At 39.9% G+C, this 25411-nt stretch overlaps 1 protein-coding gene across 2 annotated transcripts in view; it reads left to right on the top strand.

The window, feature by feature from the left end:
* The window catches only part of PIP5K1B (phosphatidylinositol-4-phosphate 5-kinase type 1 beta), a 352598-nt gene that overhangs the window by 106664 nt on the left and 220523 nt on the right, over nucleotides 1–25411 (top strand). Inside the window, exons 2-4 of one of the 2 annotated variants that reach the window (XM_040249072.1) lie at nucleotides 11875–11959; nucleotides 15324–15392; nucleotides 24206–24328. In XM_040249072.1, coding sequence (XP_040105006.1) covers nucleotides 24320–24328 — 9 coding nt within the window. In that variant the 5' untranslated portion in view covers nucleotides 11875–11959; nucleotides 15324–15392; nucleotides 24206–24319. The remainder of the gene's footprint in view (nucleotides 1–11874; nucleotides 11960–15323; nucleotides 15393–24205; nucleotides 24329–25411) is intronic. The other variant, XM_040249018.1, reaches the window with a different exon arrangement.

Consider the following 25411-nt stretch of genomic DNA (forward strand, 5'->3'; position numbering starts at 1 on the left):
ATGAGGAACATGAATTTTAAGAGGCAGCCAAAGAAGAGGGAGCCTGCCAAAAAGAACAAGATGTGTTCAGAGAGGTAGAGGGAAAGCCAGACGTGTGAGGAAGGGAAAGTCGGGTATGTATGGAATCCTGGTTCAGGTTTATTCTCAAGCCTGCTGTTCATGAAAGAAAGGGCAAAGAGCACATGGCAAGTGGCAGAAATGCCCACACCAACTGACTTTGCCTCTAACAAGTCTCCCTGGACATAAACATCTGCCAACATTTCATTTCTAAAATGTCTGGGAATAGAAGTTTTGTTTAACTGGGCATATTGCCTCCTCACACAAAATCGGGGTTCTGTTAATAAAGACCAAGGGAAAAAGGATTTAGGGTAAGCAGATGACAGTGTTGGCCATGTGGAGTAGCCATGGGAAGAGGGACTGTTGGTGAAGGAGGGTCTGGTCATCAGCTCAGCAAAGGTTTCAGAGTCTACCAGGGAAGCCACCAGGGAAGCCTGTATTCAGGCTACCTAAGGTCAATGCTTCAAAGAAGTCCAGAAAGGTGATAAATGAAACTTCATAGGTGAAGCAACCAGGATTCCACTTGTGAACTTGGCGTGGTTGTGGGGGAAGCTGAATTGCTGGTGCATCCGGAAGTGAATGGGCAGGGAAGTAGAAGTGAAGGCCAAGAGTGTACACTAGTCTTTGGAGGATTTGAACCTGAGTGTGAGGAGAGTGAGATGGGATTGCAACCAGAAGAGAGCATCAGGGTGAAGAAGAGATGTCAGGAGGAAGGGTCTTGGGAAAGGAATTGACATGCTCATATTTCCAAGATAAAGAGCCATATGAGAGAATGAGGTAGAAGATCCAGGTCAAAGGATAACTGGTGAAGAGAGGGCTCCAGACAGGTGTGTGTCGGGGGAGGGGACACAAAACATGCCCTAGCTGTGCACTAGAGAGGAGGAGAGAGCCCCAGAGCAGAGAGAAGATGGGAATCAGTGTGCAGGATTGCACAGGAGGGCAGGCAGTAGACGAAGGGGCCATTCATCTGTCTGTGAAGCAGAAGGCAAGAAGCAGAGATCATCAGGCAGGGGACTTGAGGCAATAAGTGAAGTCTTAGAGCAGGCAGTATTCACAGAGTGCTTAGGAGCCCCTCTTTGGAACTGGACAGTCTTCATGCTTACACAGTCTGGTGTTAATCCTGGTTGTGCCCCTTAACTAACTGTGTGAATTCGGACAAGTTATTTAACTTCTCTGTGCCTTAGTTTTCTCAGTTGCAAAATGAGGGTAATAACAGAAGCCTGTTACTTCGAGTTGCTGAGAGAATTAAATGTGTTAATATACTTATAAGTGTGCCTGGCACACACACACACAAGTGTTCTGTATATATTAACTATACTAAGTACTTTAAGCAAGGCTGAGAGCAAATGCAGTCTGGGGTCACATAAACACCGAAATGTTAAGTGGTTAATGGAGAGATTCTGTGAGCCCAGCCAAGGAAGCTCTGTGTTCTTCTAGGATAGAAGGAATCAAGGAGGTCCTCAGAGATGAGAGACTCTTGACTGATGCATGGGCCATGGAGAACAACACCGGCCTTCGGCGAGAGGCTGTGGAAGAGCATGCGCTCTCTTGAGACTTGAGAGGGAGCGGGTGAGGTGCAGGGAGCTGTGTGTGTGTAAAGGCTCCTCCCGCCTCCAGTGTGGGGGTGAGCCGGCGGAGCAGAGCCAGGAGCCCCAGACATTGCAGGACCTTGAATGCTGGGCGTCTGCCCTGTGCCCACTTAAAGTTTGGAGGCAGAACAGTGACAAGACCTGGCCCGCCTCACAGGATTCCTGCTGGTGAGAGTAGCTGACGAGGAGGAGGAGGATGGTGGTGATAATGACATTAGATATGGAGTGTGTGCCGTATGCCTGGGACACTGTCTCCTCACCTCTGCTTTGCGAGAGAGAGGTACTGCCGCTTCCCGCATTTCTCAGATGAGGAGGCAAAGTCACTTGAGGAAGCCAGACAGCTGGTAAAGCCTGGCAGTCTGACTCCACCCTCATTCCCATGACCGCCTCGTTGTCACCACTCGACAGGTGGAGGATGGGGTGATGACCTCAGCTAAGCCTATGGTGGCGTACTGATAGTAGATTTTCTGTCTTAGTCAAGAAGAGTTTGGCCATAGAGATTAGAAGATGCAGGACTCTCCCAGTAGACAGCTTCTAGCTAGGGAGTGTGACTAGATTCAAGGACTGGGTGTCTGCAGGCAGTAGTACTATCTCTGTCTGGAAACACAGGGCTTTATCTGAATGTCTTTCTGCAGTCTGATTAAATTGCCAAGTTCTTAGTTTCACTCTCCTATGACTTTGGCCGGCCCTGGAGCAACCCCACTTGATGGTTCAGTTGCTGTGTTGTCAGAATGTTCTCGATTTGGATAATCCAGTAGCTTGGCCTGGGCCCAGCATGCCCCCTTGGTTCATTCCAAGGCTGGGGTGGAGGTGGGGAGGGTACCGCAGGCAGGGAGACAGCTGCTCTTAGAGCTCCCATGAACTGGCCACAGTTAGTGAGGCTCAAAAACTCTGTCACCCTGACTGACCCTCATACTCCCACAGACCCTGGCAACGCCTGTGTTCTGACCATGTTTTTGTTGTCAGCACCACATAGGACTCCATCTGTTCAGTTTCCACCTCAGCCCTGGCCTTCTAGGTTCTCACCACCATGACCATTGTGGCAGCTGCTACGTTCACTCTTTCAATCCTCTCTTCCCTTCCCATTCCATCCTGTCTCCTCTTAAGCAATATTATTATTATTTTTAATCTTACTGGCCTCCCACTCAGAAGCCTTCAACAGGTGTTCATATCTGATTTGTCATATCTGTGGTGGGCTCCCAAGGCCATCTAGCCTGGGACTAACCACTGGCTTCAGCTTGATTGCCCACTATTAAGTCAGGATGGTTGTCTTCTCTCACTGGTAGTTTTCCCATATCTACCAGCCATAGTCACCTGCCAGCTCCTGCATTTGCAGGGACTGCTTACTTTAGACCCTGTCACCTGCTCTTCCCTGAACCAACTCCTTTGGTCTTGACTCTCCAGTTAAAACAGTTGGTTTATTGAAAACAGCTCCATGTCAGGATGTCTCAAAACTGTACACAACTGAGTACATATTCGAACTTGGGAAATTTAATATTTAGGGATTAACAGCTGATTTATGATCTCATGGACTTGGGTTTGGGGGTTAGGTTTTTTTGTTTTGGTCTTTAATTTTTAATTGCATTTTTTAGAACATTCCATGTAAGCCCTCTGACTCTGATAATTGAATACTTGTTAGAGGCAAAGCCAAGTATGGGGTATTAGCTCCTAATCCTGTTAAAGACTTGCCCATTATTCCTGTGCTTTTGTTTTGGCCTCTTTTTTAAGCACTGTGACAACAGGGACCATATTATTCCTTGTTGTTTCCCTCCGAGTACTTTCCATAGAAGTTCTGGAATCAATGTTAATGTCATAAGTGGTCATCTCACCAGTTTTCCCTCTATCTCGATTTTTATATTTGTGCCTTGTTTGAAACTTCTTTTATTACTTGTTGATTTATTAAGGTGTATGGTGGGCTGCCGTCTATGGGGTCGCACAGAGTCGGACACGACTGAAGTGACTTAGCAGCAGCAGCAGCAGCAGCAGCAGCCTAGAACTCTAGAAAATTTTCTGTTGGACAAAATTTTTCTCCTGCTCAGTCTCTTTTTACTATTCAGAGCATTCGTCATCCCCTTGAGCAGTGTGTTTCTTTTAGGGTCCTATCTATCCCCACTTTTTGTCCTTTCAGACTTCCCCTAGATACACAGCACCGAAACACTGGTAAAAAGAAAGTGCTTTGGGGGAAACTACTAGCTATCCTTTGTTTCTCTGGTTTTCTCTAAAAAAAGATGAAATAAACCCAGAAATGCCATGCACATTGTGGCAGGAGCAGAACCCAATCGATTTTGGTTATTTTGTTTGGGCTGCTTCTCAGTCCAAACATTTTTCTACCAATTACCACTGCTTTTGTTCACATTTGGTTTACACAATTATTATTACTGTAATAACTGATTAATTTCTGAGGCATATATTCTTGGGAGGAGAGGAAAAATAGCTTAGAAATAAAATGTGGACAGAAAACACAATCTAGTAAATAAAAAAAATAAAATTTACAGTGCAGTGAGAATATACTATTGTGAAATCTACCCAATATCAGATGTCTAGTAAAAACTGGGAAAGAAAAAATTTAAGCTTTATGTAGAGGTAGAAAGTTCAACTATGTGAAATTCTTACTGATAATTCCAGATGTTTCTGGAAAGAGACAAAAGTAACAATGATTACAAAGGCTTCATGGAGGCTTTTTGGAAGTGTAAGTGTTATGCCCATATATGAATTTGCTCTCCTGACTCTCAGCCTTTTTGTCTGTTTGTTTGGCTGTGCCAAGCCGTGGCTGTGGCACGTAGGCGCTTAGTTGTGCACGCGGGATCTAGTTTCCTGACCAAGGATCGAAGCAGGACCCCCTGCACTGGGAGGGCAAAGTCTTAACCACTGGACCACCAGGGAAGTCCCTGACCTTCTGCTGTTCCCCCCACCCTCTTATGCTACACACAAACACACAGTAAGTCTTTGTGTATTTAACATGAAAATCAGGGCAGGAGAGGACTGTGCAATAATGTTTTAAAGAAAGGCTGTGAGTTATACTGTTCTGGAACCAACACATCCTTCACAGTTGTTTCCATGGGCTACTTTCTTCCATCTAATGCTTGCAGTGAAGGCTTGGTTAGAAAAGACGCATGAATTCTTTGAGCACCTTTGTTGGGAAAATGAATTACAAGGGGTTTGTTTTATGCTGAGCCTTTTGTTGATGCCATTTATAGCTGTTCTCTGTATTCACTTGGTAAGAGCCATTCTGAGAGTGGATGAATGTGTTTTATGAGAGACTGTATCTGCAATTTGTTTTGGTTGGTCTCCATTTGGATTCATAGCGAGCAAGTGCCATCATTTGGAATCAGTTTTGATACATGAAATGCAACCTCATTTAAATTATTTTCATCAGTAGGAATAGGGGAGCCTCATATTGACTATGAGAGCACCACGATTCTATTTTTATGGCTTCTGAGCTTACAAATGGGTAACATATCATATGTCTGAACATATGTGTGAATAGGTGGTCTCCATTGCACAAATACTTAACATGCTGATCTGCATTTTGTTGAGAGTTTATGCAAATATTCTGCTGCTGCTGCTGCTAAGTCACTTCAGTCGTGTCCAGCCCCACAGATATGAGCCTCTCATTTCTTAAGATAACAGAACTTTTTTTTCTGATCAATCCTTGGTGTACTTTGGAAAATACATCAAGGATTGTTTTCAGTTTGATGTGTTTTTGTTGCTTATATTTAAGCCTTGGAAAATAACCTGTCACATTTTTAAGCTTTTGATTTTTCTTGTCTGTTCTGTTATTATTTGTTGCCAAAACCACATTAAAAGAGTGTCAAACCTCTTCTTAAGTGCCTGGGTAATACTCATTACCTCCCCAGCAAACTATTTACAAGGCTGGCATTTTCCTAAGAATGACTTTCAAGGTTTTCATGAATCCATATACATTTTTACAAATGTATTTTTATGCAGGCAAAGGATTGAACAGGGACTTGTGATCATAGGTGAAATGAGCAATCCGGATGTTTGTAACCCTTTAAGTAACATCCTAAGCCTGCTCCTGGGTATATTCTTAAAATGCAAGATTCAAGATCCTTGAAAACATCCAGGAAAATGTGTTAAATATGCTTCATGCTACTGGGGCTTTCTTTAAGCCGCCATGGCAACTGGTGTCTTCCTCACCCTCTACTTCCCAACCTTGTGTCCCCCCAAAACTGCTCAGTTTCAGTGTTCCTCATAAGTGAAATTTTCCATGGTCCCTGCAGGCTGACTCAGGCATTTCATTCTCCAAGAACCCTAGCAAAGGACATGCCATGTTGTATTGTACCTGTCCCCATGTCTGTCTCTCTGCTGATGTGACTCAAAATGACTGAAAGCATAGAATTGTAGAAGACTCTGAAATAGTATAAATTATTTATTTCTTACACTAACAGGATCCAGATGCCAAAATACCAGAAAGGATAGATAAGTCATCAGCTAGTTACAAAAAATTTCGTTGCATGGCGTGTATAATTGTTAGCTGAACTGGTATCTTAATTGGATCATGTGACACCATAAATTGGCTCTGTTTTATGTCAGAAATACTTTAAGAAAATAAATTCTAACTGGGAGTCTTGTGTCAGATTACATAGTAACATATCTCCTAAGGAGACCTGAGGCTTATGATTATGCCCTTGCTTGGCCATTAGAATTTCTGCATTCCAAGCTCTTGCCAGGGACTATAATTTTGAATGCTCGCCTGTCCAATTCTTATCAAAAGGTTGGTTATGAGAAATAATATTCATAGAGCACTGCCTGAAGGATATGAGTCCATTGATTCATCAGCTAGATAGCCTACATATTATTCATGAGTTAAGTCATCAGATCCCTGTGTAATATCTTCTTGTTGATTTCCCTTCACTGGGCAGGACTCACAGAAAAAGAAATATCTGTCCTTATGGAATTTTTGAACTATATGTTGAAAGAGAAAACTCTCATAGGCTTCTAAACAGAGAAAACCAATAAGTTGCTAGGACAGGAGCATCAGACAAGCTTCAGAGCTACTCATCTGTAAGCCAGGAAGATAGCAGGATCATATCAACAGAGGCATGAAAGAAAAGGGCTGGGAGTTAAGAATCCAAGAGATCTAGTTACAAATGAAGACAAAGGAAAGACATTTATGGACAAGGAGTGACACAGAGTGGACCGTCCATGTGCCGCTTCTGAGTAATTATTTGAGAAGTGTTCCAACTGAATGAAAATTGAATCAGAGCACGGGTGTGCAGGCAGCAGGAGATGAAGAGCCAAAGGAACAATGATGAGCAGCAAACCTTGTAAAACTTATGGTCAAACTCTAAATAAATGATAATAATGTGACAATGAGCTATAAACGGTTCATTAAGAGCCGTCTCAACAAAGAGGAGACAGTTCAAAATGGAGCAATCATTGAGAGAGTCAAGTTTTCTCATATATCTTGTCTTAGGGATGAGGGAGAAACGTCATGGGCTGGACTGTCTGGAAGCAGGTACTGGGATGGAGTTTTGGGTGCAAGATGTTTTTAGGGATCAAAAAACAGATGTTGAAGTCCTAAACCCCAGTACCTGTGAACACTGACCTTATTTGAAAATAGTCTTTGCAGATATAATCATCATCATGTGAAAACTCTTCAGTTAGTTTAAACTCCCCCTAAATCTAGTTTTAAGCTATATGTCAGGAACACAGTTGAAACCAAATGACAAATAAAAAAGTTGAAGTTAAAGAAATGGAAGAGGAGATACCCACCATGTACAAATAAAAGAAAGCAGATGAGGCTGTTACCGTCAACTAAGATGGAACTCAAGACCAAAAATATTAAATAAGAGAAAAAGATAACTTTACAGATAAGGGTGCAGATCAACAAGGACAGTATTATTTGCATATCCTTTGTACACTGGCCAGCATAGTTTTAGAAATCTTAAGGCAAAAAAAAAAAGAAGTAAACATATATGAGAATATATAACCATATCAGAACTTTAATATATTTTTTCATAATTTGATAGACAGTATTATAAGGTGATATAGTGTTTTTCTACCCTATAAGCAGAAAATGCACGCTTTTCTCTTGTGTCTTTGAAACATTTTCAAAAAGTTATTCAATGTCCATAGGAAAAAGCATATTTTTGGGGGTCAGGGGTAGCTTTTATTCATTCCATATTTTGATCCCAGTGCAGTAAGCAAGAATGTGGCAGTGAATGAAAGAATAGTACTAATAATGAAAATATAAATGCTTAGCACTAAGAAACCCTCTTACAGATGATTCCTAGATCAAGTGGAAAATCAAATTAAATTAAATCAAAATCAAATTAAAAATGACAAATTTATTTGGAAATAAACTATACAGAATACTTCATCAAAATTTATGGGGGAATCATTAATATATTTAAGAGTACTTTTAGCCTAAGTGATTTTAGTACTCTTTTTTAAAAGAGTGAAAATAGACTAAGCAGTGTATCTAAGAAATTCTTAAAAAGCCTGAAGAAGATATTATTAATAGTAAAAGTTAAAATTAGTGAAAGTGGCCACAAAAAACAATAGAAAAGAGAAGTCTGACTAAAAGATACATATTCATGACATATATATGCAATATATAGTACATCTATATTTTTAAATATATGCATACATGCACACACACATTCTATCAGGAATAAAGAAGAAGACATTAAAAGAATTCAATAACAATATTATGTTTAACTATATGACAATAAATTTTACAATCTAAAGGAAACTGATTTTTCTAACAATATAAATTATAGAAATTTGATTCAAAGAAAGGTTATAAATTTCAAGAAATGAATAATCCAGAAAACTGAGTGCACATAGAGAGAAAGCCTTTCAATTTTAGAAAGTATTCATTTTTTATTAACAAAATCTGATAAAGATGGAAGAAAAATCATTCAATTTCAATTATAAAAATATCCTTTTAAAAATAGTAGCAAATCAAATCCAAGTTAGAGTTTTTCTAGAAATATATAATTTTTCGTTTTGAAATTTCTCAATGTTTTATTTGTCATAGCAGAACAAAAGATAATGATTATATCAACTGATGTTGAAAATGCACTTGATGTAATTCAGTAGACATTCCTAATAAAAAGTAAAGGGGAATATAGCAGAAAGAAGCTACCATGCTACCAAGCAAACAAAAACATTATGGAGGATAGTGACTACTATAGGATTATATTATAAATATCAAGCACTACTGCTGTTACTCAACCACTATTATTCAGTGTTTTTTAAAGAAGTACAGTGAATGCAATAAGAAAAGAAATAGAAACAAGATGTATAAATATTGCACATGATGAAGTTGAGACTCTACTTAGAATCTTTTTTTTTTTTTTTTTGAGACTCTACTTAAAATCTTTTAAAATTCTGTAAGAGGATTTGGTAAAATGACTAGGTGAAAGATAATAGATGAAACCCAATCATTTTCTTTCTGTGAATTAATAACTGGATAGAAATACAAATAGAAAAATTTAAATTGTCACCCTATTTAAAAGAGTGACAAGCTAAAATATCTAGGGATGAATTTAGTAAGATGTAAGACAAATGCAAAAATATGGATGTAGTAAAAGATATAAAATAACATTTGAAGACAGAGAACTGGACCATGTTTTTGAATAAGAAAACTTTAAAATTCCTAAAATATTAATGCTTCCAAAATTAGTATATAAATTTAATATAACTCTGGTCAGAATGCCAAGTTGACAGGAGGTGAATGGGGTTGGCATGTTTTCAGGTCAAGCAATGTGATTTTAAAGTCCATATAAAAATATAAACTTGGAAGAAAAATAGTATGGGAACTTGTAGCAGCAGATATCACAAGCATGCTGTCTTATTACTGCATTTAAGACAACATGTTAGCTTAGAAATGTCAAAAAGTCTTTGACTCAGAGAGTCCAGAAATATATTAAAGTATATAGGAAAACTTAATATTTGCTAAAGGAGACATGTCTTTCCAGTGAGAAGAAGATAGGTTATAAAGTAAATGATGCTGGGCAAATTAGCTACCCATCTGGAAGAAGATGAGGTTAGTTAGATTCCATCTGAAGTGAAGATCAAATGTTAAAAATGAACTATAAAGATGTTTGATGAAAATATAGGAGAATACATGTAGTATAACACCAGACTTGGAAAAACTCTGCCAAGTAAGACAGTAAATCCATAGTCCATATAGGAAAAATAAGTAGATTTGACTATGTAAATATTTAAAATGTCTACCTGACAAGACACCATAAGCAGAACCAAAAGATGAATAATACCTGCAGCTCATGAGACAGAATTAATGTTTAATATACCAGGAGATCTTACAATTTGATTATAAAAGTATAAAAGCACAGTATAAAAATAAGCAAAGGACATGAACTGAAAATGGAAATCATCAGTAAGCCTGTGAAGAGAATAGGCCTCATTAGTGGTGTGTGTGCTAAACCACTTTAGTCATGTCTGACTCTTTGCAACCCTATGGACTGTAGCCCACCAGACTCCTCTGTCCATGGGATTCTCCAGGCATGAATACTGGAGTGAGTTGCCATCCCCTCCTCCAGGGATTCTTCCCAAGCCAGGGATCAAACCCATGTCCCTTACGTCTCCTGCATTGGCAGGAGGATTCCTTACCACTAGCACCACCTGGAAGCCCATTAGTGGTAAGAGAACATGAATTAAAATGACTGAGGTGTCATTTTAAAGGTGTCATTCTCTGCCCATCAAATTGGTAAACATTTTAAATATGGCAAACATCCAGTGCTGATTAGTATGTCAATAAGCAGATACTCATGCATCATGGAACTGATTTGATTCACCCTTTTTATTCAAGGAATGTAACAAAGATCCTTCAAATACTTAATGCACCTATCAAGTTGGGATTGATTGCCAGAATTCTTTCCCACAGAAATAAAAGCACTAGAACTTTAAAGGTGTTTATGTAAGTCTGTTTATTCCTTCTTTGGCTATAGTAGCCCATCCTGGAAATAGACTGAATGTTCTCCGAGAAGGGAGTGTTTGTTTCAATGATGATACATCCATTTTGTGGAAACAATGTGGTTATTTGTTAATGAGATAAATATGTAATATAGACTTGAAGAAATATATTTAAAATGCCAACAAAAGTAAATGGCTGAAATAAGTGTGTGCATGTGTGTGTATAGGATAGGGAAGATTTTGGGAGGATAGTCAACAAACTGTTCCCATTGGTTAACTCATTGGAGAGATACTGGTGGAACCTTATTCACTTTTACTTTCTGTGGGTGTGAGGTGCTCAGTCCTGTCCGACTCTTTGTGACCCATGGACGGTAGCCCACCAGGCTCCTCTGTCCTGGAGTGAGTTGCCATTCCCTTCTCCAGGGGATCCTCTTGACCCAGGGATTGAACTCAGGTCTCCTGCATGGCAGGTGGATGCTTCACCATCTGAGCCACCAGGGAAGCCCATTTTTGTTTTAAACTCTGTATTTTTAAAAATTGGTTACCATGAGAAAGTATCTCTTTTGTATAAAAACATAGCAAGAGAAAAGGTTTGTTGTGTTATTGAAACAGCCCTCATGAAAATCACATGATTTATCACAGGGATAATAGTGAAAAATTACCCACACATCATGTGGGGTCTCTTTTATGTAGACCCACAGGAGAAATGTTCACTCCAGCCTCAATCCCCAGTGTGGTTTGTTTGAGCAACTGACTTGTTTTTCTCTTCTGAGCACTGGGCATTCATGTAACTGATTATGTCTTCCTCTGCTAAGACCACTAGGAATCTCAGAGTCAGCTGGAGACTGACCAGGGTATTCAGTGACTGCCCAGGGTTACATAGTGCACATTCTTTGTACAGCCCATACTGCTGGCACCGCCTTGTTCCTCACCTTTATCTTCCCTTTATTTATACACACATTGCTTCCTTTGTTTTAATTTTGAGTGAGTGAGTGAAAAGTTGCTCAGTCATGTCCGACTCTTTGGGATCCCGTGTAGCCTGCCAGGCTCTTCTGTCCATGGAATTCTCCAGGCAGGACTACTGGAGTGGGTAGCCTTTCACTTCTCCGGGGATCTTACCAACCCAGGGTTCGAACCCAGGTCTCCCGCATTGCAGGAGGCTTCTTTACCGTCTGAGTGAGCAGGGAGGCCCCTTAGCTGACTACAGTGTGTGTGTATATATATATGTATATATATATAACCCTGTAGCCACCTCTTATCCTTTCTGGGAGATGAAAGAGAGGTATGAATAAATAATGGCCAGTGATTTCTATTTTAACAGAAACCTGGGAAGGGAAACAGTCTCAACAATGAATAGGCCACTCAGCACAACCAACTACAGATGACTGGCCATTTCATTTACAAAGGTAAGGAAGTACAGTCTATATTTTAATTATTTCCAGTGGATTCATTATGTTTACAAATACTATAAATCATGTATCTAGTTCATGGCTTTTAAATTTGACATTATCAGATTAAAAACAGAAAATAACCAAATTGGAAGAGGAAATTTTGTGGATGTTGTTATGCTGAAAGGGGCAGAACCCAGGAGATATGGTCTCTGCTGTTCATTACTAAGTGTGGTTAAATATCTGACAAGTGTTAATGTTTTCATTACTTTTAAATATAGCAGCGCTTACTGCAGAATACTTGGAGAATATAGCAAAAAAATAACAGGAAAACACAAAGCATTCACAATCTCATCATCTATAGATACTTACCAGTACTTCTGTGAATGTCTTTCCTCCTTCCTTGTACACATATATAAAAATATATATGATTATAATGTTTTTAAAAACTATTTTTAATCCATACTTATCTTGGCTTCCATAGTTATTATATAAGTGATGTACCTTAACTAGTGCAGAACGTTGGAAGTCTAGGAACAAACAGTAATTATCACATGCATGCTAAGTCGCTTCAGTTGTGTCCGACTCTTTGCAAGCCTAGGACTATAGCCCGCCAGGCTCTCTGTCCATGGGATTCTCCAGGCAAGAATATTGAAATGGGTTGCCATGCTCTCTTCCAGGGGATTTTCCCAACCTAGGGATCGAACCCACTTCTCCTGAGTCTTGGCAGGTGGATTATTTTACCACTGAGACACCTGGGAAGCCCGAGTAATTATCACTGTGACCATTTTAATAGCCATTTACAGTTAACTAGGGCATCCCCAAGCATCTCATTTGCCTCTCCTACATGGATATCCTGGTGAATAGGTCCACGTGGGCTTTGTTAAACATCATCCTACAGGGGGAAAAAAAAGAAAAAACCTTTGAACCCAGATGATATCTCATGGCCTCCCTTTAACATTATTATCTCTTTTGTGCTGTCTAAAGGGAATTGCTATTTTGTTTTTTTTAAATATATTAAGTATACATATTTCTCTCCTCCTCTGTCCTACTGTCCAGTAAGGAATGATTTACAAAATAATAAAAACCATCTAATCATCTGTCCTTCATTGATGCCATTTGTCAACTCCTCATTAAGGTTGTATTTTCAAGCCCTTTCAACTATGCTCTTGAAGTTTTTCAGTTTTAAAAGCTGCAAAGGCTTAGATAAAGTGCAATTACTGAAATGGCATTCTTTATGGAGATCTTCATTCTGTGGGCTCTATTAAACAGTTGAAGATTAAAGAAAATCCTACTTTTACTTATTATTAGTAGTATGTACTAAATTACACTAACATACCTTAATATAGAAATTGGGATCAAATATTTGATTACTTCCTGTATATTCTTAAAGTGATTATGTAATTTGAGCTTTCAAGAGGGATGATACAAGATTGGGTTTGGTTTTCACCCTGAGCCTTCTATTATAAAACATATCAGATATTCTAATTCTACTAATATATTATTCACATCTCACCAAAATATCATGAAGAGACTAGAAAAGTCAATTATTCGTTTAATAAATTAAGCACATAGAGAGTGGGAAGCAGTAGTATATGAAACATCTGTACTTGAAAACTTTATATTCTAATATGGACAGATTGAATGGAACTGAAAGTTTATCTAAGAGAATGCTTGGACTGGTAGGCATCACAGGTCTGGTGAGATTGGCTTGCCATGGCCCATTCTTCCATTTTCTTGGATGGTTTTTAGTCACATCCAGCTCATGGCAGTCATTTTGTTCCAGTATAGAGAAATAGCTGGCAGGTTCTTAGGCTTCACCCACACTATTTATTAAAAGCCCAGGATTAAAAATGTGCTTCAAAAGGCTTATGAGAAAGAAGTTTCTCCTCCATGGTGTATAGGATGCTCTTCATTGCAATTTAAGATGTGGCCCTTAAATATCACGGCTCCCTGATTATGTCGTTACCCTTATTTACCACATAAGTAACTGACTTTAAGAAGTCAGATGAATTAGAGTATACAAAAATCTTATTATTAAAAGATGAGAGGAACACATGTTTAAATATCTGATACCTTGCAATGAAAAAGTTTTTATCTAAAAGCATTGGAATAAATCACAAAGATAGTCAATAGTTTTAAGTATAAAAATAAACTTCTCCATGTCGTAATTATAAACCAAATTAAAAGAAAGGAGCATGGAAGATACTAATAATATGCTGTAAACAGCTTAATAACCTTAATACATTAAAAACCAATAAGGAAACCACTAATATTACTGACCATAATAGGTAAAAAATCAATACCTAAGACACTAAACACCAATAGACCAATGAGCAAAATAATAGAAAAGCTGAAAGAAGAAATACAGAGAGCTAAAAGAAAGACATATAAACAGTGTTAACTTTCACTAACAATTTTCAAAGAGGCAATTAAAATCAGGAGGTACTTTCTTTTACCTGTCAAATTAGCAAAGATAGTTAAAATGATCATAGTCGTTGCTAAGCATGTAATGAAACCAGCTCCCACTCACTGCTGATAGTGTGAATGGGTGTATTCTTCTAGGAAGGAAATTTAGCAATATATGATAAGAGCTTTCAGTTTTTTAACGATCTAGTAATTCTAGAAAACTAGTTCAATAAAACATTGAAGTTGGACAAAGATAGAAGCACAAAATCATTACTATTACGTTATTTGTAGAAACAAAACCCCTGAACCACATCAACTGTTCTTCAATATTGGCATTGTTAACTAAAGTATTAACACACATTTATGTTCACACAGTGGTGTCTCTTGCAACTAGTAAAAACTATTCTTTCAGTGAGGTTTTTATGTTCAAATGGGAAAATGCTCATTACATAAATGTTCAGTGAGAAATGCTGGATTAAGATGGTATCATAATATTTTTCATATGAAAGTACATGGTACAAAAGGTGGAAACAAATATACCAAAATGTGAGTAGCAGAGTTGCCCAAGGGCAGTAGAACTGAGTAATTGTTTTGTTGTGATTCATATTTTTTGGTACTTTCCAGATATTTTTATAGGAGACATATATAACCAGAAGAAAAGGGTTTAAGAGTTTGTAGAAAGAAACTTATACACATAATCTGGGCTTGGACTTCCATGGCACCTTTCTTAGAGCATATGGAGTAAAGTATGCTACCAAAATGGTTTATAAGTAAAGCATTATTTTGGAAAGATTGGGGAACACAGAATTTTTTTTCCTTAGTATTTTAAGAAATGTCTTCCTTTTTTAGAGACCACAGCCATAACAACGAGAATGTAATTAACCAAAACAGATTCTCTAGGTAACAGTATTATTAGCCTATTGTATTTCAGTGTAGAACTTCTAAATTCAGATAGGTCCACTTCTTTTTACAGATGTCGTCTGCTGCTGAGAATGGAGACACGGCACCTGGGAAACAAAACGAAGAGAAAACCTACAAAAAGGTGAATGAGTGTGTTGTTTTCTTTTTTTCAGCTCAAAAAAAGGAACTGTTTTATTGCTTAGAATGCTAATATTGCCATAAGCCTTTGCTTCCTCCAAAGCATTTGTATGGAAGTTACTGCCTTAGCTTCCTGTTTCTGTAACAAATGACCAGAAAGTTAGTGGCTTAAATAACATAAATGTATTATCTTACAGTTCTGTAGGTCACCAGTCTGACATAGGTCTCACTGGGTCGAGAGCCAGGTGTCCACAGGACTGCCTTCCTTTCTGGAAGCTCCAGGGAAGAATTTGTTTTCTTGTTGTTTCCAGCTTCTTGAGGTTGCCTGTTTTCTCTGAGTCATGATTCCCTTCGCAGCCAGGAAAGGCCAATTGAGTCTTTATCAGGCCCTATCATTCTGACACTTTTTTAAAGTCTTCATTGAATTTGTTGCAATATTGCTTCTATTTTATGTTTTGCTTTTGGGGGAGCTGCCGAGGCATATGGGATCCTAGCTCTCTGAGCATGGATTGAACCTGCACCCCCTGCATTAGAAGATAAGTCTTAACCTCTGGACTGCCAGGAAAGTTCCAGTTCTGATATTTTAAATCATAAGTCCCTAACTTGTGGGATCTAATGCCTGATGATCTGAGCTAGAACTGATGTAATAATAATAGAAATGAAGTGCATGATAAATGTAATGCTCTTGATGGTAGTTTGCTCACTCAGTCATGCCATCCGACTCTTTGTGACCCTATGAACTGTAGCCCACCAGGCTCTTCCATCCAAGGGATTTTCCAGGCAAGAATACTGGAGTGGGTTGCCTTGTCCCTCTCCAGGGGAACTTCCTCACCTAAGGATCAAACCCAGGACTCCTATATTGCAGGAAGTCTCTTGCATTGCAAGTGGATTCTTTTACCAACTAAGCCACCAAGGCAGCTGCTTTGCTTGAGTTATCCTGAAATCACCCCCTCACCCACCCAGTTCTTGGAAAAAATTGCTTGCACAAACCACTGCTGTAAGGGATGCCTGTGATTATATTGAGCCCCCCTGGATAATCCAGAATACTCCCTTTATTTTAAAGTCATCTGATTAGGAACCTTAATTTCTTCTCCACCCTTACTCCTTGTTGTCATGTACTGTAACGTATTCACAGATCCCAAGAATTTGGGTGTGGACATCTTGCGGTGGGGGTGGGGGACATTTTTCTGCCCACCACAGTTACTGTGATAGAATATCGACAGAAGGTAGTTATTTGAAAACCCTTCCTAAGAAGAAGGCCCTATGTGTGTGAAATGTTGTGTGTCTACCATAAGAATCTTTTAATTGACTTGCTATTTACCACCAAAATTTTAAACATTTTCCACCCTTAAAAAAGATTTTTAACATGAAATTTCATCATACCCCTTACTAAGCCTCTCAGATTCCATGTCTTCAGCCCATTTCACAAAAATCTCTTTCCACACTTCCCAACATCCCTTGCCTGACTACTCTTTGACTTCAATAAATTCTTGGTTCCTGGCAACCAAGCTGATGTTCAGAAGCATAATGTATGTCCCCAAGCACCACTGTTCCTGATTTTAAATTGACTATACATTTTACCTTTTAAAAGACCTTGCTCTTCTTCTCTCTTGGGAGTAGATGGTTTGTGTATCATAGGTTTATTATACCTAACATTTCCTTTTGCATTTCACTCGGTAATGGATAGCTAGCAAGAAGTTCTGTCATAAAGTACATGAGCCATGTGATCTACCCACAGATTCAGGTCATGGAACTAACATGATATATTTCCTGTTCCATTTTCATGTGGAATAATATGTGCTTTTTCCTGGCATATATTTTCTTCTGACTTTTCTATTCAGCCAAACCTAGTAGTATAAACAGAGTGGTTGCCACCCAAAGTGGTGATGTGTATGGGTAGTTAAACATATTCACAAGCTCTCACGTGTCATGTTGTAGCTTATAAAATTTGTAAATCTGAACAGAGACAGCAATACATTGTTATTTATTTTTAAGCACAGGTAGAAAATGAAATCCTACCTGATATACCCAAGACTCTCTGTAAGTTTGGTCAAACATGAGACCAACACAGAGGTGGTCAAACTGCCAGCTTGACATTGCTTCAGATCACTTTCAGGCAGTTTTCTCAGCCAGCATCAAGATGCACTGTGATTCTTGACTCTGTTCTGCTTTACAGGAGCTCTCTAGTGACGCACAAGTGATAGAAGGAATGTGACCAAGCGATCTTGGAGTCTGCTAAATGTGTCTAGCCCAAGAAGTAGTAAAGTAGGTTTTTAATAATATTATAGGTGTGATTCTATGATGAATGTCTCTAACAAGAAATTTGGCTCAGCATATTGCGAAGGTTATAAAAACTAAAAATCACATTGTAGGACTGCAGATGATTCTGATAAATAAGAGAAGATGCAGGAAACTTGAGGACAAAAACAGTGATGTCTTTTCATGTGTGATGACATAGCTTTTTAATGATCTCTGATTTTAAAAGGAAGATTAACAAGAGAAGAGATGTTTAGCCTTTTTATAAGAAAAGCACCACAGCGCAACACAATGCCTAGAACTGTAGCCCTCAGTTAATATGCAGTTGATGTACAAAGCAAGAAGGGATCACGTAGAGAAAAAGTGTTGCTTTGCTAACAGGTAATGGCTCAGCTAAACTATTCAATTTAATTGTTCTCCATTTAGCAAAAGGTCTTTAAACTGGAGGTGTTAATGGTGGACTTAGAAGAGTTGATAGCAGGAGTTACATTAGCTGCCGGAGATGTGTTTGTCTCTAGGCCCAGTTAAACCATTTCCCAGATAAAAGAACTTGAAGCTAGAATAGGGAAACCACTGAATGAACTTTGAAAAATTAGGAGACTGGAAGACTTACCAAAAGTCAGGAGATGAGCAAATATCATCCCTGTTTTCAAAAATGAGGGAAACCATTCTGGAGACCAGACGTGAAACTGTTCCTCAGCGTAATTTGAACATGGATTAGTATAGCTATATACATTTAGAGAAGAAACATGTGTCTTTCACAAAGCTGCAGAGGTTCATAAAGATGGAGTTTATGTTAAATTAATTGCACTTCCTGTTATGAAAGAATCATTAAATTGGTTGCAGATAAGAATTCTCAATTTTAATGAATCTTGATTTAAAGATAGCTGGCATATTCTTGTTGCATCCTTTCAGACAAGGTGGAAAAGTATGGATAAAGTATTATAATTAGTAGGTTGTACCTGGTTAGACTAATGTTCCCAAAGAGTAGAAGTTTTGTTCCTTATTCACTTAGTATTTACTGACAAGATGCATAAGCTGTCCCTGTGTAGCTTCATATTTTTACCCATGACCTTCATGAAGATATCTAATTTATACTCTGCAGATGTGCTGATGACAGAAAGCTGGGAGTAATAACAGACTAGATTGGTGTCATCAAACCCACTATACATTTCATAGCTATTGCCCCTTTTATAAATACCTTAAAATTAAATTTCTTTCCCAGTCTTGAAACCTTGACCATGGGGTATGCTCTTTTAAATGACCCTTTGAATTTTGCCTATGACTGAAGCCAGTCCAGGTTAAGAATACCCTGATCTTGGGTGCTAGGTGTGAGAAGAACATCAAAAGAGTTTATAAGGAACTTACAATTGAGTGGGAGCACCAAGACATGAAAACAATTTTAAAACACAGTAGTCTGTAACAAAGGTTCAAAAGAGGAGAAATCGATACAGGGTTAGAGTTAATGAGAGGATTTAGGTTTTCTGTGTTAAGGTTCACTGGGCAGCTGCCAGCAACACTCAGCATCATAAGTGCTGTGATGCCCACGTGTTTTTAGGGAACACTCAGAGTTCATGGAACACGGTTATGCTCTCTGAGTCTCAATTATTTTCATGTGACTATTTAGGCTGACTGCTTTTTGTTCCTACGGTTGACCATTTCTCTAATCCATTATCAGTTCCTGGCAAACCCAGGAAGAATAGTTAAAATCAGTTGGGAAGGTTAATGTGTTTAGCTAATGACTGAGATAAGAATTTTGATTTTAGCTGCTTAAAACAAACATGTTGCCCATGAAGACAGGTATTAAGAGCTGCCTGGCTTTCTTAAGGAGTGTGATTGTTTCTGTTCTCAGTTCATTTATTGGGTATCTTCTGCAAGAATTGTAAATGCACAGGCCTCAGGGGCCAGGCAGATAATAAGGGAATAAAATAAGCAGAGAGAAGGTGCTGAACAAGAGAATACATTCCTTTTATAAAGGAGACAGATGGCCTTAAGCACTAGCTAATAAACCTTTGTGTGAGGCCTTACCCAGGGTTGCCAGAAAACTGATTTTTCATGAAATAAAGAATGTGGATTCTGATGTAAAACTCCTAATTGTTGAAAGATTGGCAACTGATTCAAAATTACTCAATATTACACTTAGGAAGTCTGTACACAGTGGAAGATAACAAAGACTCTGACCCTTTACCTGAATGATTTTCCCTTTAAAACCTTCATGGTTTGGCAGAATTTCGCAGTTGGTTTCTGGACAGGAATCCACTGTTTCCCCAGGTGCTGGTCTCCTAAATAAAGCAAACTTTCTGTTTCTACCAAAAAAAAAAAAAAAAAGCCCCCCCAAACAAAACAAAGAAAACCACTCTGAAAAAAGCAACAAACTGTATCAGTTGTATCTTGTCCTCACATGGGGGCCAGTTTGCAATCTCTGGGCTGTTTGGGGAAGGAGGTGAGATAGGAGAGGAAGATGTAAAAGAAATGCATGTAAGGCCTGGTCACTTCTTCCTATATCCATACAACTTATTTAAGAGAAAAGAAATAGGAGATCCACATGAAAAAAAGAAATAAGTCAAATTGATATTAAGGGCCAATACAAGTGGCGTTTTACTTAATCGTCTAGCAAATCCTGACAAGTACAAAGCTCATTACAGTCTTCTGGGAAAATGTCCTTTTTTTGGACTTGTTTGTTAGCAGAACATTTTGCTGGGATAAAAATTTCTTAGATGCCTCATTGCTTTTTGTCATGGCAGAAAATCCCACTCGTTCAGGGACTGTGTGTTGATTGATCTACTCATTTGTCTCAGGGACGGGGAATCGAAGGTACAGGCACAGAATCATCGGGGGTGAACGCAATTTGTTGGAGGGACAGGAGTCTGGTCTAAACAAAGCTAAGTGTCATTGTTTGCAGAAAGCAGAGGAAATTTTGGGAGTGTGGCCTGGCTGTACGTGACTGCTAGCTTTGAGTGCTGGTTAGAGGCCTTTGGATTTCATATTCTGAGCCAGCACCATCCATTAGAACTTTTGGCAGTGATGGAAATGTTCTATGATCTATACTAATACAGTAGTTACAAGCTGTGTGTGGCTGTTGGACTTTTGAAATGTGACCCATGTGTTTGAGGAAGGAATTTTTAAAATTCTAGTTAAATAAACCCATGTGGCTAGCGGCTACCATATTAGATAGCACAATTCTAGGCAGTGAGGTACCGTGACATTGGTTTGGTGTTTAGTGACATGATGACGTGACAGTACAAATTACAATGAAGGTTGGCCTGAAAATTTTCCATCATAATAATGATAGAAATTTTCTACCATTGGTGGAACTAGAGAAGTTTGAAGATGAGATTTTTTTTTTTAACAAGGTCATAAAGAAGGAGGAAGGAAGCAGAAAAGAGGACATCAGTTCACTTTATGAGTGGTTTCAATTGAATGAAATACCAATGCTGGAGGCCTGAGTTTTCTTTCTTTGGGATATGAGGAAATTGCCCACATCTACTCCCACCCTTCCAAAACAAATATGTCATTGTGGCTCAATGGCTTATGCCAGGTCACCTGGCAATTCTTTATCAGGAACATGAAAAGTTGGAGCCTTGGGATGTCCTAGTTTTGTGACTTGTCCGCCAGAATCAATGTCTCCAGGTTGGCTGGCTGTGGGCAGGCATGGGAAATTTGTAGTGCTGCCCTTTGCTTCCCTCCCTCTCTCACCTCCCCAGCCAAAAGTTGTCATTCCAGGCCTGTCACCCTCCCTCCTCTACTCCTCCTTCCATCCTGGGCCTGCCCACAGCAGGGCCTCCTCCCCCCAGGAGAGTCTGGTTTTGATGACTTCCACAGGCTGCTGTAGGTCTGGAGGGTCCATCTTTAGCACCAATACCTCGACTGCAGGTGATCTCTTCATCATGTTAACCAATTCCCACCAGGATGGGCACACTTAGTGAGAGCACTCACAGTGACCTAGTAGCAAACTGACCACTCTAGCTATAAACAGGGTCCTTGACCCAAATTCCCCAGGGTCTTTTTTTTTTTTTTTCATTTTTGATTTTTAAGACCTAAGTTGTCATGTAAATCCATTGTCTCAGCCTGTGTCCCTCTCAGTGGAGGCAGGCAGGGACAGGTGGGAGGAGCCCTGCCTTCCTTGGTCCACACTGTCAGTGAAGATGTCCTTGATGACTTTTTAAAAATTAATTATTTATTTTAATTGGAGGCTAATTATTTTACAATATCATAGTGGTTTTTGCCATACATTGACATGAATCAGCCATGGGTGTGCATCTGTCCCCCATCCTGAACCCCGCGCCCACCTCCCTCCCCATCCCATCCCTCAGGGTTATGCCAGTGCACCAGCTTTGCGTGCCCTGTTTCATGCACTTGATGACTTTTGAAACATGAGTGAACTCATGACTCAGCAATACTTCTAGCTAAGAGGAAATATTTATTTAAATACAAGCTCTTTTATAAAACATCCATGGGAAGATACACAGGCAGATGTCAACATCGCCTGCCTCTGGGGAGAACTGGATGGTGGGAATCTTGGGTCGAAGGAAGCTTTTCTGTATGTACTTTTGATGCATATTTAACTTTGAACCATATAAATGTTTTGCTTATTCAAAAATTGAAAAAATAACATTTTGAGATGGGAAGGGAGAGCTGGCATGTGTCCCAGCGCTAACTGCTCTTCTTCCCTTTAGCCTCCACTTCCAGAAATAAGACCTTTGCCTTCTGCCCTGATGGAGGTACACTCTATAGCTGAGCAGAGACAACCTTGTCTCTGTATGAGCAGCCCTTGTCATCAGTAAACCTCCACTGGTCTATAGGAAGAGTGATCCTGTGGCATTCTGAGTGTTAGTGTTAATATAAGTTCATGTTCCCACACACAGTGAGGTGGAGCAGAGAAAGGTTTATTACAGGGCCATGCAAGGAGGCTCAGGTGCTAAAAACTCTTGAGCTCCCTGAAGGGTTTTGGCAAAGCGTTTTTTTGTTTTTTTAATGACTTTATTTTTTTAATTGAAGGATAATTGCTTTACAGAATTTTGTGGCTTTCTGTCACACATCAACAAGAATAAGCCACAGGTACACCCATGTCCCCTCCCTCCTGAACCTTTCTCCCACCTTCCTCCCCATCCCACCCTTCTAGATTGTCACAGAGCCTCTATTTGGCAAAGCATTTTAAAAAGCCAGGCGAGAGAGCTGGAGAGTCACAGGATACCTGATCAGATTGTAAACAATTCTCTGATTGGCTGATGCTGAGGGGGGTAGTGTCATGGGGGTTTCCTTCATCAGTCCTTAGGCTCAAGGAGACCTGGGGCTGTTTGCTCATGGACATCAAGTAGTTAACATCTTCTATTTGGTGGGGCATTTTCACATCTGCGAAACAACTCAGGAAATTTGCATCAAGTACCATTTTCTGTGTACTTTAGAGAGGAGCTGAAGCAGAGCATGGAGGGGGAAGGCCTGTCCTGGGAAGGCGCCATAGGGTCCTGCTAGGTTACATTATTCCTAAATCCACCTTAATCCACAACACCCTAAACTAGTGGTTCTCAACCAGAGACCAGGAAACATTCAGCAATGTCTGGATACATTTTGTTTGTCACAGTTGGAGGGTGGTCCTATTGACATCGAGGAGGTAGAAGCCAGTGATGTTGCACCCTACTATGGCCAGAGCGGAGCTCACAGCAAAGAACTGTTAAAATGTTAGTAGTGAGAAGGTTTTTCAATCAAACCCAACTACCCTTTTAAGTGGAGGATAGATGTGAGTGACTGAGCACAGACTCACAGATATGAGTCCAGCTCTTTTAGATACTAGTTGTATCATCTTGGGCTTCCTAGGTGACTCAGTGGTAAAGAATCTGCCTGCCAATGCAAGAGACACAGGAGACGTGGGTTCAGTCTCTGCACTGGGGAGATCCCTTGGCAATGGCAACCCACTCCAGTATTCTTGCCTGGGAAATCCCATGAATAGAGGAGCTTGGCAGGCTACACCCCATGGGGTCGTGAAGAGTTGGATAGACTGAGCATGCACACACTGTATCATCTTAGGCACTTTCCCTAATTGATCTGAATCTTATTTTTTCTGATGAAATGTACTTAATACCTGCCTTTACCAGCTCACAGCACTGTGAGAATCAAATGATTTAACAATGTGAACAAGTCCTGGGGAAAAATGGAATGCCAAAGAGTGAAGACTCTCTCTGTTGAATTAGCAAAAGCAGGCTCTCTCAGCCTCTGATTTCTAATCAGATTAGTTCTGTTAGAACTGAGCATGGCAGGCAGTGCAACTACCTCCCCCAGTGCTGGGCTCAGGGGGAGAAATGTCACTTAGCATTCTCGAGCTGCCCTGGTCTGGCCTGGGCATCAGAGAGTAGATGGAGCTGAAAGAAGACAGTCTTTTCTTCCCAACAGCACGGGTTTCAGAAATAAGAGAGAAAGGTGTGCTTCTAGTGGTGGGCTTCCTTGGCACTTTTAAAATTAAGCAACAAGAAAATGAGCTGCCCCATTCAGAGAGGGGGAGTTCTAATCTCATTCGATGCAGAAGCATGTATAATATCTACCATTGCCATCCACCCCTTTGTACAGATCTTCCCTCCAGGTCTGTCAGCTTTCATAGAGGATCACCTGCCCTTCTGACTTCTTTCTCGAAAAGTCCTCAAGCAAGTGATTTGAAATCTTCCTTGATGACTTTCAAGCAAGATGTGGCAGGTAATTAAGTGAAAACGATCTGCAACTTCTAATTAGGAGGAGAAGCCCCTTTATCCTATCCCAGGGATTACCTGATTACCTGAGCTGTTCATTCCTGCTGCTGCTAAGTAACTTCAGTCGTGTCCAACTCTGTGTGACCCCACAGACGGCAGCCCAGCAGGCTCCCCCGTCCCTGGGATTCTCCAGGCAAGAACACTGGAGTGGGTTGCCATTTCCTTCTCCAACGCGTGAAAGTGAAGTCGCTCAGTCGTGTCCGACCCTCAGCGACCTCGTGGACTGCAGCCTTCCAGGCTCCTCCGTCCATAGGATTTTCCAGGCAGGAGTGCTGGAGTGGGGTGCCATTGCCTTGTCCGTGTTCATTCTTAAGTGACCTCTTTTAGCACTCATATGGCCCTGATCCTGTTTGTGAAGCCACCCAGGTTTGTTATGCTTCTGCATCCTGGTTAACCATGGAAACTCCCCCAAACTCTGACTCCAGGGGATAATAGGCTACACCCAAACTTACTGCATAGCTTCCTTCCAGGGCAACAAGAAACACTGATTGTTGCATTTGGTGTTCATGGCAGGCTGGGAGGCTGGAGTTTCCAGTGTTTCTACAGCCAGTTGGGCCATCTGAGCTGGAGCTCCTGCTCCCAGGGCACAAGGGTGCTTTTGTTTTCAAGTTAAAAGGGTTAATATCTACAGGCCATCTGCATGCCTCCCTGCACAGCTTGGCCAATGGGGTTCTGGTCTGGTCAGCCAGCCCCTGTCCCAATGCTCGGGGCTTAACCATTTTTATCACTGCCACCCCACTTCCCTCTCCTCGTGTGCTTAAGGATTTTTAAAGGCAGCTCTTAAGATATTGCATAAGATCATAGAATTTTAATATTCTGAAATTCTTCATTCTGGATTCCAGAAAAGATGATAGACAATGTGTATTAGGTTCTAGGTGTTTATCTACTTAACAGATGCTAATAGGACACATGCCATGTGCTTATTCAGGACTTTTCATATTTGATGACGTTAGGATCATTGGTTGCTGGAAGCATCTTATTTCTCAAATTCAAGTGGGTTTATTCTACCCTGAAATCTATTATTTCATCA

The sequence above is a fragment of the Oryx dammah genome, unplaced genomic scaffold (assembly GCF_014754425.2).
Source record: "Oryx dammah isolate SB20612 unplaced genomic scaffold, SCBI_Odam_1.1 HiC_scaffold_1, whole genome shotgun sequence".
Lineage (NCBI taxonomy): Eukaryota > Metazoa > Chordata > Mammalia > Artiodactyla > Bovidae > Oryx > Oryx dammah.